General features: G+C 38.3%; 1 protein-coding gene across 13 annotated transcripts in view; it reads right to left on the minus strand.

Annotated features, from left to right (window-relative positions):
• Positions 1-13,586, minus strand: part of CDC14B (cell division cycle 14B) — a 108,691-nt gene that overhangs the window by 42,541 nt on the left and 52,564 nt on the right. For 10 of the 13 annotated variants that reach the window (XR_013443924.1, XM_036074720.2, XM_036074717.2 and 7 more), the window contains 3 exons: positions 9,397-9,487; positions 8,793-8,868; positions 6,393-6,485 (listed from right to left, as the gene is read on the minus strand). Coding sequence is in view for 12 of the 13 variants with exons in the window: in XM_036074720.2 (XP_035930613.1) it covers positions 6,393-6,485; positions 8,793-8,868; positions 9,397-9,487 (260 nt within the window). In the remaining variant the exon portion in view is untranslated. Of the gene's footprint in view, positions 1-6,392; positions 6,486-8,792; positions 8,869-9,396; positions 9,488-10,829; positions 11,402-13,586 lie in introns of those variants that run through there. The other 3 variants (XM_036074727.2, XM_078062142.1, XM_078062146.1) reach the window with 3 other exon arrangements.

Consider the following 13,586-nt stretch of genomic DNA (forward strand, 5'->3'; position numbering starts at 1 on the left):
TAATCTTAAATTCAACACAATTTAGGATTCTACTCACAGACTGCTGAATTAATAAAATCCTAGAACTTAATTAGTATCATAATTTTCAATGTAAATGTTTACAAGGTAAGCCATTATAAAGGTTATAAAAATTGCTTAGAATTAAAAAATACTACAGAGCAATAAATTTTGAACAAGGAATCTATGTTAGCACAATTAGCTCTCCTAAAGTAATCTATTAAACATTAAAGAAAAGCAAATTTGCAAGCTATATACCAAAAGTTTGCCTGCGTCATTTATTTTACACTCAGTACACTTTAACCACAAAAAAATGTTAGAAACGATGGTTAATTTCCCAGGCTAGCCCTCAAAAGTACACTTACCTATGGAAGAGCTGAATACTATATATCTGCAGAAAAATATAACTGCTAGGGCAATAAGATATAAACAAAGTTGATAACCAATAAGATAAAATGGCATCTTTCTTGTTTTTTAATATGAAAAGTAGATTTAAGGTATGATAATAGTGGAAAGAAGCAGGAAAAAGAAAAAGACATTTAGTGAATGCTTAATTTGCGCCAGATTCTCTACATAAATTGAAAATAAAGGCAACTCAGTGGCCTCCTCCAAAAACCTGTTTTGCAACTAGAAATTAAAGTTTGTACCTACTAGTAAAATAATGCACTACCACTTCTGTTACAAAATATACATGTAAAAAATTAAATAGTAAGAGAGAGATAAAGTGACAATTATTTCTGAAATGATTATATAGAGTGTGCTTTAAAGAACCTGTGTTCACTAAAATATTAATAAATTTAATAGTTAATGCTTCATTTTTTAAGTATCTTGATTTAAAAGCCTAGTTGTGAGTTCAGCTATTTTTTTGTTGTTGGTTAAAAAAAAACCTTTATGGAAGTATAATTTACAATCAATGAAAACATCTTAAATGTACAGGTCAATGGATTTCAACAGCTGTCCTCAGCTGTATAACCACGACACACACAATCCAGGTGTCCCTCTCCCCAAAAGGTTCTCTTGTGCACCTTCCCAGTTAATCCCAAATGTCTCCCTCCTCCCCATTAAGACTGAGGCAACCACTGATATGCTTTCTGTCACTGTGGAATAGACATCTTTCCAAGAGCTTCATATAAATAAAATCATGTACAGCTGTTTCAGTTGTTGATGTTAATGGGTGTTGTAACTTAAAAAGATACTTTACTCTGATAAGTAAATGCAAATGCAGTAAGGATTACACTCATTTTCTTTCATCCCATCCAGCAATGATGGACATTTGGTTAGCAAATCTCAAATTCTTTTTTTTTTTTTTTTTAGATTTTATTTATTTATTTGAGAGAGAGAGAATGAGAGAGAGAGAGCATGAGGAGGGGAGGGTCAGAGGGAGAAGCAGACTCCCCGCCAAGCAGGGAGCCTGATGTGGGACTCGATCCCGGGACTCCAGGATCATGACCTGAGCTGAAGGCAGTCGCTTAACCAACTGAGCCACCCAGGCGCCCAGCAAATCTCAAATTCTAATCAGATGTTGTTAAAAACTAACAGGGAAAGTGCTGCACATTTTTAAAATGTTTAGCAAATAAGTTTAGGATCCACTGAAACTTTATTTAAATGATTTTAAAGTGGGTTATAACATTTTGTTTTTTGGCTATTAATATAACACTTGACTTTGAAAACTATGTCCTTAAAGGGAAAAGACCATTCATTCTGCCTTCTCAGTAGGAAATTGGTTTCAGGATAACCAAATTGGTTTCAGCCTCAACTGGAAGAGGGGAAGCTCAATTCCCATAAAAGAAAGCCAACTAATAAATGAAGGATGAATAAAATAATCAGAAATTATAGTTACATTGAAACCGTAATAAAATTGATTGAGGTAAGTACTATTAATTGTTTAAAACACTAGATGCAAGGTTGATGGGGAACTGAACATACAAATAGTTCCAAAATAACACCATATGGAATCCATAAAGTCATAAAGGAGAAGACCATACACTGAAAGAATTTGAAGGTTAGCACTGAATTCAATGGTCATTTTTAGCATCCTTAATGGTAATTTAGGTATTATATGTTTTCTGATACGATGTAACATATACTACTAATGCAGGAGCCTATAGACTTAACTTCCAGTTCACAAGACATACAGAGAATGGAGAAACAAGTTAAAAAATACCACAAGGAAGAAACCAGAAAAATTCAAAAGGTGGAACACTCCACAAGAGATCTGGTCTCTTCCATAAATCAGTGTTAGCAAAAAGGGGCCATGCATGTGTGAGAGAGATTAAGGGCACAACAATCACACACAATGTATGGTCCTGGATTAGGTATTGCTTTGGACATTTTGGATCAACGGAGGAAATATGAATATAATATAATCCAGGTAGCGAGATGATGGAGTATGTATTAAAATGGAAGAATGGGCCACTGACCGAAAAAAAAAAACCAGGTGATAAAACTGTCCTGGTGAGCATAAAACATATGGTATATTACACATACATATGCACATGTCCTGCTCTTATAAATACAAAAGGGGGTTCTTTTTAAGGAACGTTTTCTAAATTTCTCAAGGGTATAAATATGGGTTTTGACATGACATTTTTCACAACAAAATGACAAAACAAAGTTTCAAACTATTATTTTCAAAATACTCTCTTCACTATCATGAATTTGTTTTGAAAGGCACTTGCTTTTCCACTTAAAATTTCACCTGTACTTCCAATGATAGGTTAAATACCACTATCCCTCCAAATCTGGCTAGGTAATAATCACTGACTTATCACAACAAGGTAAACTTACTACTTCCTAAAATGATGTGATACACTTACCTTTTTGTAAAAAGAAAAACTCAGTTATCTTTTATATTCTTCAACTCTTCTACAGTGAGTGAGTACTTTTACTTTCACCATAATTTGTTAACAAAGCTCCTACCATTTCAGATAGTTGGTGAAACCATTCACTAGGCCACATAAAGTGCAATACTGGGAAATACACACATTGAAGACAAATGAATAGTTAGGCCAATAATCTCACTTCCATCACAAGTGGCACCTGACCATCTGACAGAAGGGACTAACAGAGCATGAGCGCATCAATCCAGTTTTAATAGCTGAGTATTTTGACTATCTGCAAAACCTAACCTCCTCTGTTTTTGAGACAAAAAAATAAATAGAAGTACTGACATTTCATTCTCAAGCCTCCTCCACACTCCATATTAGGTCCTTTTGAACACATGAAGATGGAGAAGGCATTCCTTTCAGAGGCCCCGAGTGTAAAAGGATGGAGAGAGAGTTAATCCATTCAGAATACTTCCTTCCTGACAGTTCTTCCTCCAGATTTTTTGTCCTAACATTACTGCACCATCTTCCAGGTCAATCACTAAAAAGCATTACTATTTCCAAAATTCCTCAACAACTCCAGAAAAGGTTATCAAGGCTGCAGACCAATTTTTAGGGAACTCTTCACTCTTTCTAAAAATCTTTAATCAGAGGATTCAGACTTCAACCAGATCAAATTCTCACCTCAAATCCATCAAATCCACACTTGATGTTTAATCTTTTGAGGTATCTATATTATATCTTGACACTCCTTTGCTACTATTAATAAATTTCCTTTTCTAGGGCACCTGGGTGGCTCAGTCAGTTAAGTGTCTGCCGTTGACTCAGGTCATGATCCCAGGGTCCTTGAATTGAGCCTGGAGCCCAAAGTCGGGCTCCCTGGTCAGCAGGGAGCCTGCTTCTCCCTCCCTCTCGGAATCCCCCACCTCCACTCGTGCTCTCACACAGTCTCTAATAAATAAACAAAATCTTTAAAAATAAATAAATAAATAAATAAATATCCTTTTCTTAGAAGTTTTCCTCCTGTTTTCCCACCTAGCATCATTTCAACTCCAAGCTCCTACTTCAGCCAACCAGTCATGGCTGCAAAGACTTTTGCTATAGCCAAGAGCTATAATCCTCCTGGCAAGCTGGCTTCTAACTGAGCAGAGGAATGAACTCAAGTGAATGTCCAAATTGCTTACCTGGCACTTTCTTAACCAATCAAATCAGTGCTAATCTGAGAGCGTAAAATCCTGAAAGGATTTCTAACTCTAAATATGTTAAATATAGAAAAATAAACTTCTACATGCCAAAATGCAACCATAAACAAAGTCAAAAGGCCAATACCAAACTTAGAACAACTATGACAACAAATTTTCAGTAAACATGCCAAGGGGTCATTGTTTTATCGCTAACAGTAAAAAACAACAGCAATAAGATTTTAAAGGGGCGCCTGGGTGGCTCAGCCGGTTAAGCAATAAGATTTTTAAAAAGAGATTTCTTATTTATAAAATTATCAAGCACTTTTTTTTTTTTTTAACAAAACATGTGGTTCCCACCATGCTCACAGCCACCCTCTCTGGCGGTTCTTCACACTGAAGTTACCATGTCTGGCTCCCTGAGACCCGTCCCTGCCTGCCCCCTGCCTCCACCATCTTGGGGACATCTCATCTGACCAGAGACAAATAAATGACTGACACAAGAGCAGCCCAGGCAGAGCTCTGTGTGTTCTATTCAGAAGCACATTCTCTTGAATGGAATGTCTTTAGCCATTTCCTCCTGGATAATGTAAAGACTTTTACTGTCACACTAAGGGCCATATCTCCAGGGTTCCCTTTAATATTTTACAAACCCCAAGAATTCTGGCTGCATCTCTTTTTCTGTAAAGCTGTCATGATTTATTCTAATCCATGAGGTTCCTCTCCCCAGCAAGGGGCTAAGTAATGGCACCAAATGCCCCAGCCACCTCTCCATGCTCTTTTTCTTTAGAACTTGCATAGGCTTTTTTTTTTTTCCCCTAAAAATTTTTGCTGCTAAGCATAATAAAAAACCAGGAGAGATGGGGGGAAAAAACAAACAAAAGCACCACATCTGGGTAAGTTTAAGAAGTCAAATTTTAGTAGACCTAATCTACCACCTGTGTTTCACACATTCAGAGATGGTAAGAAAACTTAGAGCTAGCCCAGAAACATTTCTTCTGTGAGCACAAGAGGAAAACAAAAGCAAAAAGGCTTTAATCACATTTGCTAATGATTTACCTTAAACATAGAAAAGGAAATTATGAAATGTTTAGGTGCAATCTCAGTACCACCAACTTCTGGTTTAATCGCTGCATATTCCAAATTATTAAACTATATACCAGAAAATAATTTTCAAAAGGAGGAAAGCATGACAGAGGCAAGTAGCAAGTTGGGGGAAGAAAAAACTTATCTAAAGAACTTCAAAAACAATCCCCTTATGGTGGGTGGGAGTAGAAGACACATCCACTCACTATTCTCCAGTGAACAGGATAGCTAGCTTCCACACCAACAAACAAAAAGATAAGGGGCACTATTCTGGAGGAGCTCTTTGCCTACTCTGGAAAAACAGTTGCTAAGGTACTCCTGCAGATGAATGTACTAGGCAGTGATAAAATGTGATTCTAAAAACAAAGATCTTCCATGATGCTTATAAATAAATGAAATTTATAACTCTTAAATAAATACTGGCTATTCCAAAGCTTATTTTCCAATGATTGAAATAAACCTCGGGACACCTGGGTGGCTCAATCAGTTAAGCATCTGACTCTGGTGCAAGTCATGATCCCAGGGTCTTGGGATTGAGTCCTGCATCGGGCTCCTTGCTCAGTGGGGAGTCTGCTTCTCCCTCTCCCTCTGCCTGCTGCTCCCCCTGCTTGTGCTCTCTCTCTCTCTCACTCTCTAACAAATAAATAAATAAAATCTTTAAAAAACAATAACAACAAATAGACATCTCAATGTCCTATGTAACCTACATAGTATGTAACCTTTTTCCTACAACACTGACTCAACATGTCCTCATTCTAGATGTTTTCATGAGAATGGAGAGAATCCATAAGAATAGACTTAAGAACCACACCTTAGTTAGGAAAAATTGCCTATATTCAAATTATAAAGCACTCTTACCTCATGTGATACACTTTGATGTTTTTCTAGAAAAAAAATCAATTATTGGTCCTGACTCCACTTTCACAACTTCACTAAATGGATCATGGGTTTATAAAAACACAGCTTCGGGGGCATTATTTTCTAACCTTAAGTGCTATAACACATAAAAAGGTTTTCATAGTAGTTGGTCAATTTTAAAAAAAATAGGCTTTTTAAAGAACAGTTTTAGGTTCAGAATAGCAAAGCTAAGTAAAAGGTACAGAAATCTTCCATATACCCTATCCCCCCCAAATATGCACAGCCTTCCCTGTTGGTCAAATCTTTAAAAGCAAAACATGTTCTTTCTGGAAAGAAATCAAAATATTATCTTAGAAAAAGTAATTTCAAAATTCCAACTACAATTTAAAGTACCACTGTTATATGCATTTTCACTAATATGCTAGGAAATCAGTTAAATACTTACCATATAACATCCAATAAGGAAAGCAGCATTCGCTTGTTTTCTCTGATCAGAGCCAGTAAAATGAATAATTTTCTTCCTCATCATTGTGATGGACTACATAAAGATAAGCAGGTATTAGTATTTTCTCTTTAATTTCAAGTTTTCTAAAACTTCATTTGGTGATGAAGATAAATTCCAAACCTCACAATGTATAAGCATTCACCTTAGCAAGATCTTTAAAATGATTAACTTTGATGCCCCAAAATGCATGTACCTTCCCATAAAAGACATGTTCTTGGATTAAGATGAAAGTACAGTTAAGGGGTGGGGAGGGGACATGAACAGATATATGCTTGGAGTATAAACTCTGAAAGAATACATAAGATGCCGGAAAAGGCAGTGAGGGGGGAGGGAGACTTTTCTTTCCTTTTCCTGTTTTTGGTTTTAAATCAATTCCCAAAACCGTTATAATTAAAAGGGTATATTAAAACAGGCAAAAATAATTCATTCTGTTAGAAATCAAGATGGTGAATGGGGTAAGAGAGGGCAGGGTGAGGGTGGAGCAGAGATAAGAGAGCAAAAGTGGGCTCTTATGTGGTGGTGCTAATGTTGTTCTTGATTTGATGACCAAGATGATTACCTACATATATTCAGTTTGTGAAAATTCACTGAACTGTGTACTCAAGATCTGCACCTATTTCTGTACATACATTATACTTCCATAAACAGTTAAATAAAAAGGGTATGGAATTTAAAAACCAAAAAAGCGTATGATTATAGTTAGCACCTCCTCACCTGTATTTCACTAACGTGAGCAGAAACAGATTCAGGTAAGCATAAGGAAAAGGATATATTCAGTTCAAAAAGCACATATTTCTTGGTTTCTGTGAGTCAATGATGAACGTGTACATATTTTCCTTTAGTTGTTTACATAGAGTAAGAGATCCAAGTTGATTTTAAAAAACAAAAACAAAACCCAACCAGCCATAGAGAAACACAAGCACAAGACACTTTAATTCAAACTCTCAACACACTTTTGTCACTAATTGAATAGGCAGTAATGTTTCCATCAGGTTGGATGGTCAACACCCTGAAAGTTGTTCTGGTAAATGATAAAAAGTTAAAAAAGAAAAAAAAAAGGGACCAATATGCCAATATATTCTTGGTTGGGTCAAAGGATAAAAGGTGGAGTACAGGAAAGAAAAAAAAAAAAAGTCTTTCAAAATTAAAGCAAAGAAACACAAGGCGGGGGGGGGGGGGGGCCCTCAGGGAGGAAATGATTTTTAGCTTCCCAGCCCTGTATGAACAAAAGACCTGCCATTAGCAACTGGAAAAAAGGAGGAAGGTGTGGACATAAATATACAAGGCTATAAATGTTTATACTCCTATTCAAGAGAAAAATAAAGTCCAGAAAGAAGAGTCTCCATCTCTACATAAATCTGTAGGGTAAACATATAATATAAAAAAGAAAAGGCAACGCTCCAACTTCTATTTTGCAGACTAGTAACTCCTTTGACAGGTGCTTCTAACATTCATAACGGGGAATTTTAGGTTTGAGGCTCAAGGAAAAAAAAATCTGCCTTGCTCACTCATAAATTTGTAATACAATTTAAAATTTAATTGAAAATAAATTTTATTTCTTCTGTGTATTAGTATGGTAAGTTATCAATTGGATAAAGTTGTTTTTTAAGAACTACCTACCCTTAAATCCAGTATTTTCTACTTGAGAATTTACAGTGACTAATTTGGAATTGCTAGCAGTACATAAACACTTTTTATTGATGTGACCATAACTTAGAAGTTTTTTAAATAAAGGAATGGGGTCTGAGTTCAAAGTAACAGAAGTACAATTTTGCAACTCTCACATACAGTCTTAAAGATACGCTGTTTGCTCTTGCTTTCCCTGCTCCTTAACGGTATGTATAAAGGTGGGGGTGAAGAGTCACAGGTAGTACAATATCATGGGAGATTAAAGATAGAATGGAAGTAAGATGAGCCAGTATTTTTTATTACTTTGCTAGCACTCTGTCAAAGTAAAGGCAGAAAGAACAATGACCAAAACAAGGAAAGTTCCTCTTGTTAGGTTTTAGTTCCATTAGATCAGACAGCAAGAGGTTTCAGGTTATTAACCAATTTCTACTTTGGCTTTTCAAGTATCTGAGCATCACCAAGCCAAACCAGAACCAAATGACCCAATCAATCTTAAACCATTCAGTCAAAACTCTGGAAAACAAACATATATACACTATGACTATATAAAACAAAAATCACACGTATGTCCCAAACACCACTGCAGTGAGAAATAAGACCTTTTTTTTTAAAAAAAATAAAAAACAGAGGTATGTTTTCCTTTCTTTTCCCTCCCCAGAATCAGGCTAACAATGATTACCTAAGTCAAATCTTAAGTAAAAAAGATTTTACCTTTAATTTCTTATTTATCTTGCAACAATATCTGTAAACCATTGCCAGATTGAGTGGTCCAAAATCTGCGTAGAAGCTTTAAAAATGAAAAACAAAAACATACATATACATTCTAGATCCTCTAAATATAAATGCCTTTTTGGAACTACAAGATCCATCTAAGACAAGAAAGCATACACCAAATTGTTATCGGTCATACAGCTCAATGATACTGCCGTACTAGTGGTAAACTAGTGGTATTCTGGTAAGGAATGCCTATTAAAAAATATGACAAATGCTACAATGCTTAAATCTAGCCTCAATAACATCTGAATAAAAAAGCTGTTTTTCCACATTTTACTTATTAGTATACTAGTTTATATCTCATTGTACCTTAAGCTGCTAGAATTTCAAATATAAATTGTTAAATTTAGGAAGGTTCCTTCATCTTGATATTTTCCCTAAGGATCTACCTTATTACCAGGGTTATACTACAAGAAAAAAACATTCTGCAATTATCAATCAACAGATCTGTAATTTTCCAAGGCTATTCTATTTATAAACATACCTTTAGATTCTTCAAAATAAAAAAGTTACTAACAATCATTTAAAAAGCAGTACTTACTTCTCATATTCAAGTTCATTATCTATGCTGAAATAATGTACATTTGATGAACTCTTTGGTCTGCTGTAGAGAATGGCAAAACAAAGGCGATCTGAAATGGAAAAATTGCAATGTTCCTTCCTTCAGGTTATTAAAAAACGTTTCACATATCATGATGCAACTCTTTTCAGATGAAGTCAAATTTTTATTTTTTCCATGCATGGTAAGAGTGCCAATGGGTAATTCAAAGTGTTTTGCTATTTTGGTAGGTAACAATAAATAAGCAACATTTTTAAAGGAGAAATTGTCTTAAACCATGAATTTCAATAGCCGTAAGTAATTTTTCACATAGCAATATGGCTAGATTTCTAGAGGAACCTCTAGTTACAAAACTTTGGTTCCCCTGGGCTAAGAAATTTTAGCAAACAGCAGCATGCATTTGATAGCTAAGCAGATTACTTGCGCTATGTTTTGCTAGGTTTTCAAGTCATCCTAAAAGTCATTTCAATAGGAAACTGTATTTTTTTAAATAGAAGCTAAAGAATGCTATCAAAATCGCTGCAAAATTAACGTTTACTGCTATAGAACACAAACAACAAAACAAATCATGTGTTTATTCGACTGTTCTTAGGGATCACTACTTTTGTAATTAGACAAATTACCATTACAACAGCAGCAATGAGAGGTTTCTCCAAGATGAGTGTGAGATGAACTTGTGTTGCATAAATGCAGTTAGGCTGCTGTGAAGTTTAGCATGAATGGTAAGGAGCAGTATTGCTCGGAGGCTCCACCCCTCCTCCCCTGCCTCACCCCCAAAAAAGTTGCCTAAAAATCCACGGGGAAGCAGTCACTTGCAATACCTACTAGAAGTAGTAAGTAGTGCTAATAGAATACTTACTTACACTCAGATTGTGGCAAAATCAAGTACAGCCTTCAAAATAGTAAAAAACAAAGAACGCCAGCTGGCACCCTTTCCCCAAATGGTAATTTAAACAATTTTTGTCTGCAATTCAACTCACACAATCGCTGTAATTATTTCCTTGCAAACTCCTCAACTGAAATGTCTTACAACCACAAACTCTCAAACAGATGACGGAGCTTATTCCTTTCCAACCACAAATGATCCTTGATCCCCGTGCACAGAGTGACCTGGGATTTTGCTCCCATGGGTGAGTAGGGGCAACTCCTCTGCCAGCCAGGGGTGTAAGGACACCAAGTTCCCAACTGCACACGTCTGTGCGGATTCGCCCCAAAGCAAGACCACGTCTGGGGACGAGGAGTCCCGGGAGGCCACCCACGCCTTTGAGACAGCATCGGCCCGGCCCTGAAGTTGAAGGGCGGCTCTTGGCCGGCAATAGGCGCCTCCTTGCCTCCCCCGGCACGGCCTGACACCCCCTAAATACGGTTGTCACAGCGGCTCCCGGGACAGACAAGCTCTGCGCCACCGCACTCACCTTTGATCACCTCCGCCACCAGAGGGGTCCCTGCGCCCTCCCGGCTCATGACTCCAAAGCATCTGGAAGGCGGGGCGGAGGGAAGGACTGGGTGGCCAGGGAACAACCAGCCGCTGAGAGAGGAGGCGCCACGACCACACCCCCAAAGTTTAAAAAAACAGAAAGTTTAAAGGGCCGCGCCCAAGCGCAGGGCACAGCGACGCCCCTCGGCCACCCACCACACAGCAGACGCGGGCCAGCCAACCCCGGAAGTTCAAAACTTCTCAAACGTCCCCAAACGGAGCGGCGAGGGAGTGGGGCGCAGAAACCAGCCCCAGCCGCCCGGGCTGAGCCTCGGCCCGCCTCGGGGCCGCTGGGCGGTAGTCTGCAGCCAGTCGTCTGCAGCGCCAGGCCTTGCCCGGCAGCAATTTTGCACTTGAAGTCGGGGCCTGCAGCAAAGCGCGGGAGAGGCGGACGCCAGCCTCGTAAAAGCAAGTGGCTCCAAAAGCCATTAAAAGGACTTCTCAGAAGAGAAGGGCTCGGTGTGGAACCTGCCAAGCGACGCGGGGGGTCCTCCCACAGCCGCGCACTCAGCTGCCCTCGCCGCCGCCGGTAGGGGGCACTGTGGCCGGAGCGTCACAGGCGGGGCGGGGGAGGCAGGGTCCTGGGCCGGGACTTCGTCCACTCCTCGGTCGGGTCGGGTCCAGACCCGCTGGGTGCCGGGCTCGCGCGAGTGCTGGCGTCTCATCTAAAATGGTCTCTCCAAAACTGTTCAGGATTTAAAGGTAAGCCTAAACACTGAGGCCATGCGGTCCTTTAAAGACCTTAGATTGCGCCTCAGGAAAACACTGGGATGTTGAAAAAATTCGGACAGAATACTAAGCATCCATTTAAAGTATTTTCTAAATCTATGCTACTGTGTTAGTCTCAAGTGAAAAAAAATTAAGATACAGTGTGACTATGGTCCCGATTTTGTTATATATATTGGTGCCGGGGCCATGGCTGATTTTAGTTTCCCCCTGTTATTTTTCCAAATTTCTTACAGAAAAGTATTGCTTTATGCATGAAAAAATTTGTAATGACTCTCCCTTACAAAGAAAGGCAATACAGTACAACTCTTTCCCCCAAATTACTTAGAGTCTCAATACAACATACGCGTTATATCACAGTATATACATCTTTGCATCAAAAGTAAGGGGCGCCTGGGTGGCTCAGTCGTTAGGCGTCTGCCTTGGGCTCAGGTCATGATCCCAGGGTCCTGGGATCGAGCCCCACATCGGGCTCCCCACTCCGCGGGAAGCCTGCTTCTCCCTCTCCCACTCCCCCTGCTTGTGTTCCCTCTCTTGCTGTGTCTCTGTCAAATAAATAAATAAAATCTTAAAAAAAAAAAAAAAAGTAAGCCTGCATACCTCCTAACCTTATTCTAAAATTTCCTGACAGATCAAAGACTTTAAAAAACAACAATGAATTATTTCTGTACTCTCCAACTGGGCCTTTCTAAATGAAACAAAATCTAAAAGCCCAGAATCGACTACTAAATTGATACACATTTTTAAAATGGTCTTCATGGCAAATAAACATAGAAAGCCAGAAAGATAAACTGGAAAAATATTTTTAAATTCATCTCATGTTGATGCTGAATTTCAAAATACAAAAATGCAAACTGAAACTACAAAGTACTATTTTGCCTTCAGACTGGCAAAAATCAAAGGAGTTTCGTAAGGCATAGTGTTGGTGAGTCTGTGGGGAAACAGGCACTTTCTCTCACGTTTCCTGTGGGTAGGAATATAAACTGGGACAACCTCCTGAAGGACAAGGAAGGGCAATTTGGCAGAAATTTTCAAGACTGAAAACTGGCTAGACTGCCAAGATAGGGGGTGCCTGGGTGGCTCAGTCCGTTAAGTGGTGGCCTTCAGCTCAGGTCATGGTCCCAGGGTCCTAGGATGGAGCCCTGCATGGGACTCCCTGCTAAGCGGGGAGTCTACTTCTCCTTCTCCCCCTCCCCCCCCTGCTTGTACACTCTCTCTCACTCAAATAAATTTAAAAAAAAAAAAGATTGCCAAGATAGGCTATTTAAATACTACCATTTCTACCGTTTATTTGAGTGTATGTAAAGTATATATACACATTTGTATGACCGTACATGAAATCTTGCATAGCAAATCTCAGGAAGGATATACAAGAAACTGGTAGTAGTGGATGCCTTACAGGGGGAAACTGGGTGTTCAGAAACACAGAAGGGTGAGATTTATGCCTTTTTAAAACTTTCAAATTTTGAACCATGTATTACCTATTCAAAATTATGAAGCTTTTGAAAAGTGAACTTGCAGGCTAACAGTGTTTTTCCAAAGTTTACTCTTCGTCAAGATACAAAACATATTGTATGCACAGTACAGGGCAACCTGGAAAATGTCCTTTGCACACATTTAAAAAAGAGAACTAGTAACTTCTTCTGAATTCTACCTATATATATCTTGAAATCCAGTTTCTTTTAACAAACCCAAATAAAACTGGGAATACCTAGAAGGAAGTGGGAAGAGATGTTTATATATTACAGGGAAGAAAAAAGAATCACTGATTTTTGATGTCCAATTATCCTTGTAGAATATATTCTCAATACTCTATTGTTAGAATAATACTGCAATAAACTGTTACAGAGACTAGAGTGCTATGATGAGAGCTATTTACTAGAAACTACCTGGAGCTAGAAACAGGGATCTTTACAAAGTTCTGCTTAAAGGTTCATGATTAAACTTATAAACCCACTATAAACCCACT

Source organism: Halichoerus grypus, chromosome 14, assembly GCF_964656455.1.
Source record: "Halichoerus grypus chromosome 14, mHalGry1.hap1.1, whole genome shotgun sequence".
Lineage (NCBI taxonomy): Eukaryota > Metazoa > Chordata > Mammalia > Carnivora > Phocidae > Halichoerus > Halichoerus grypus.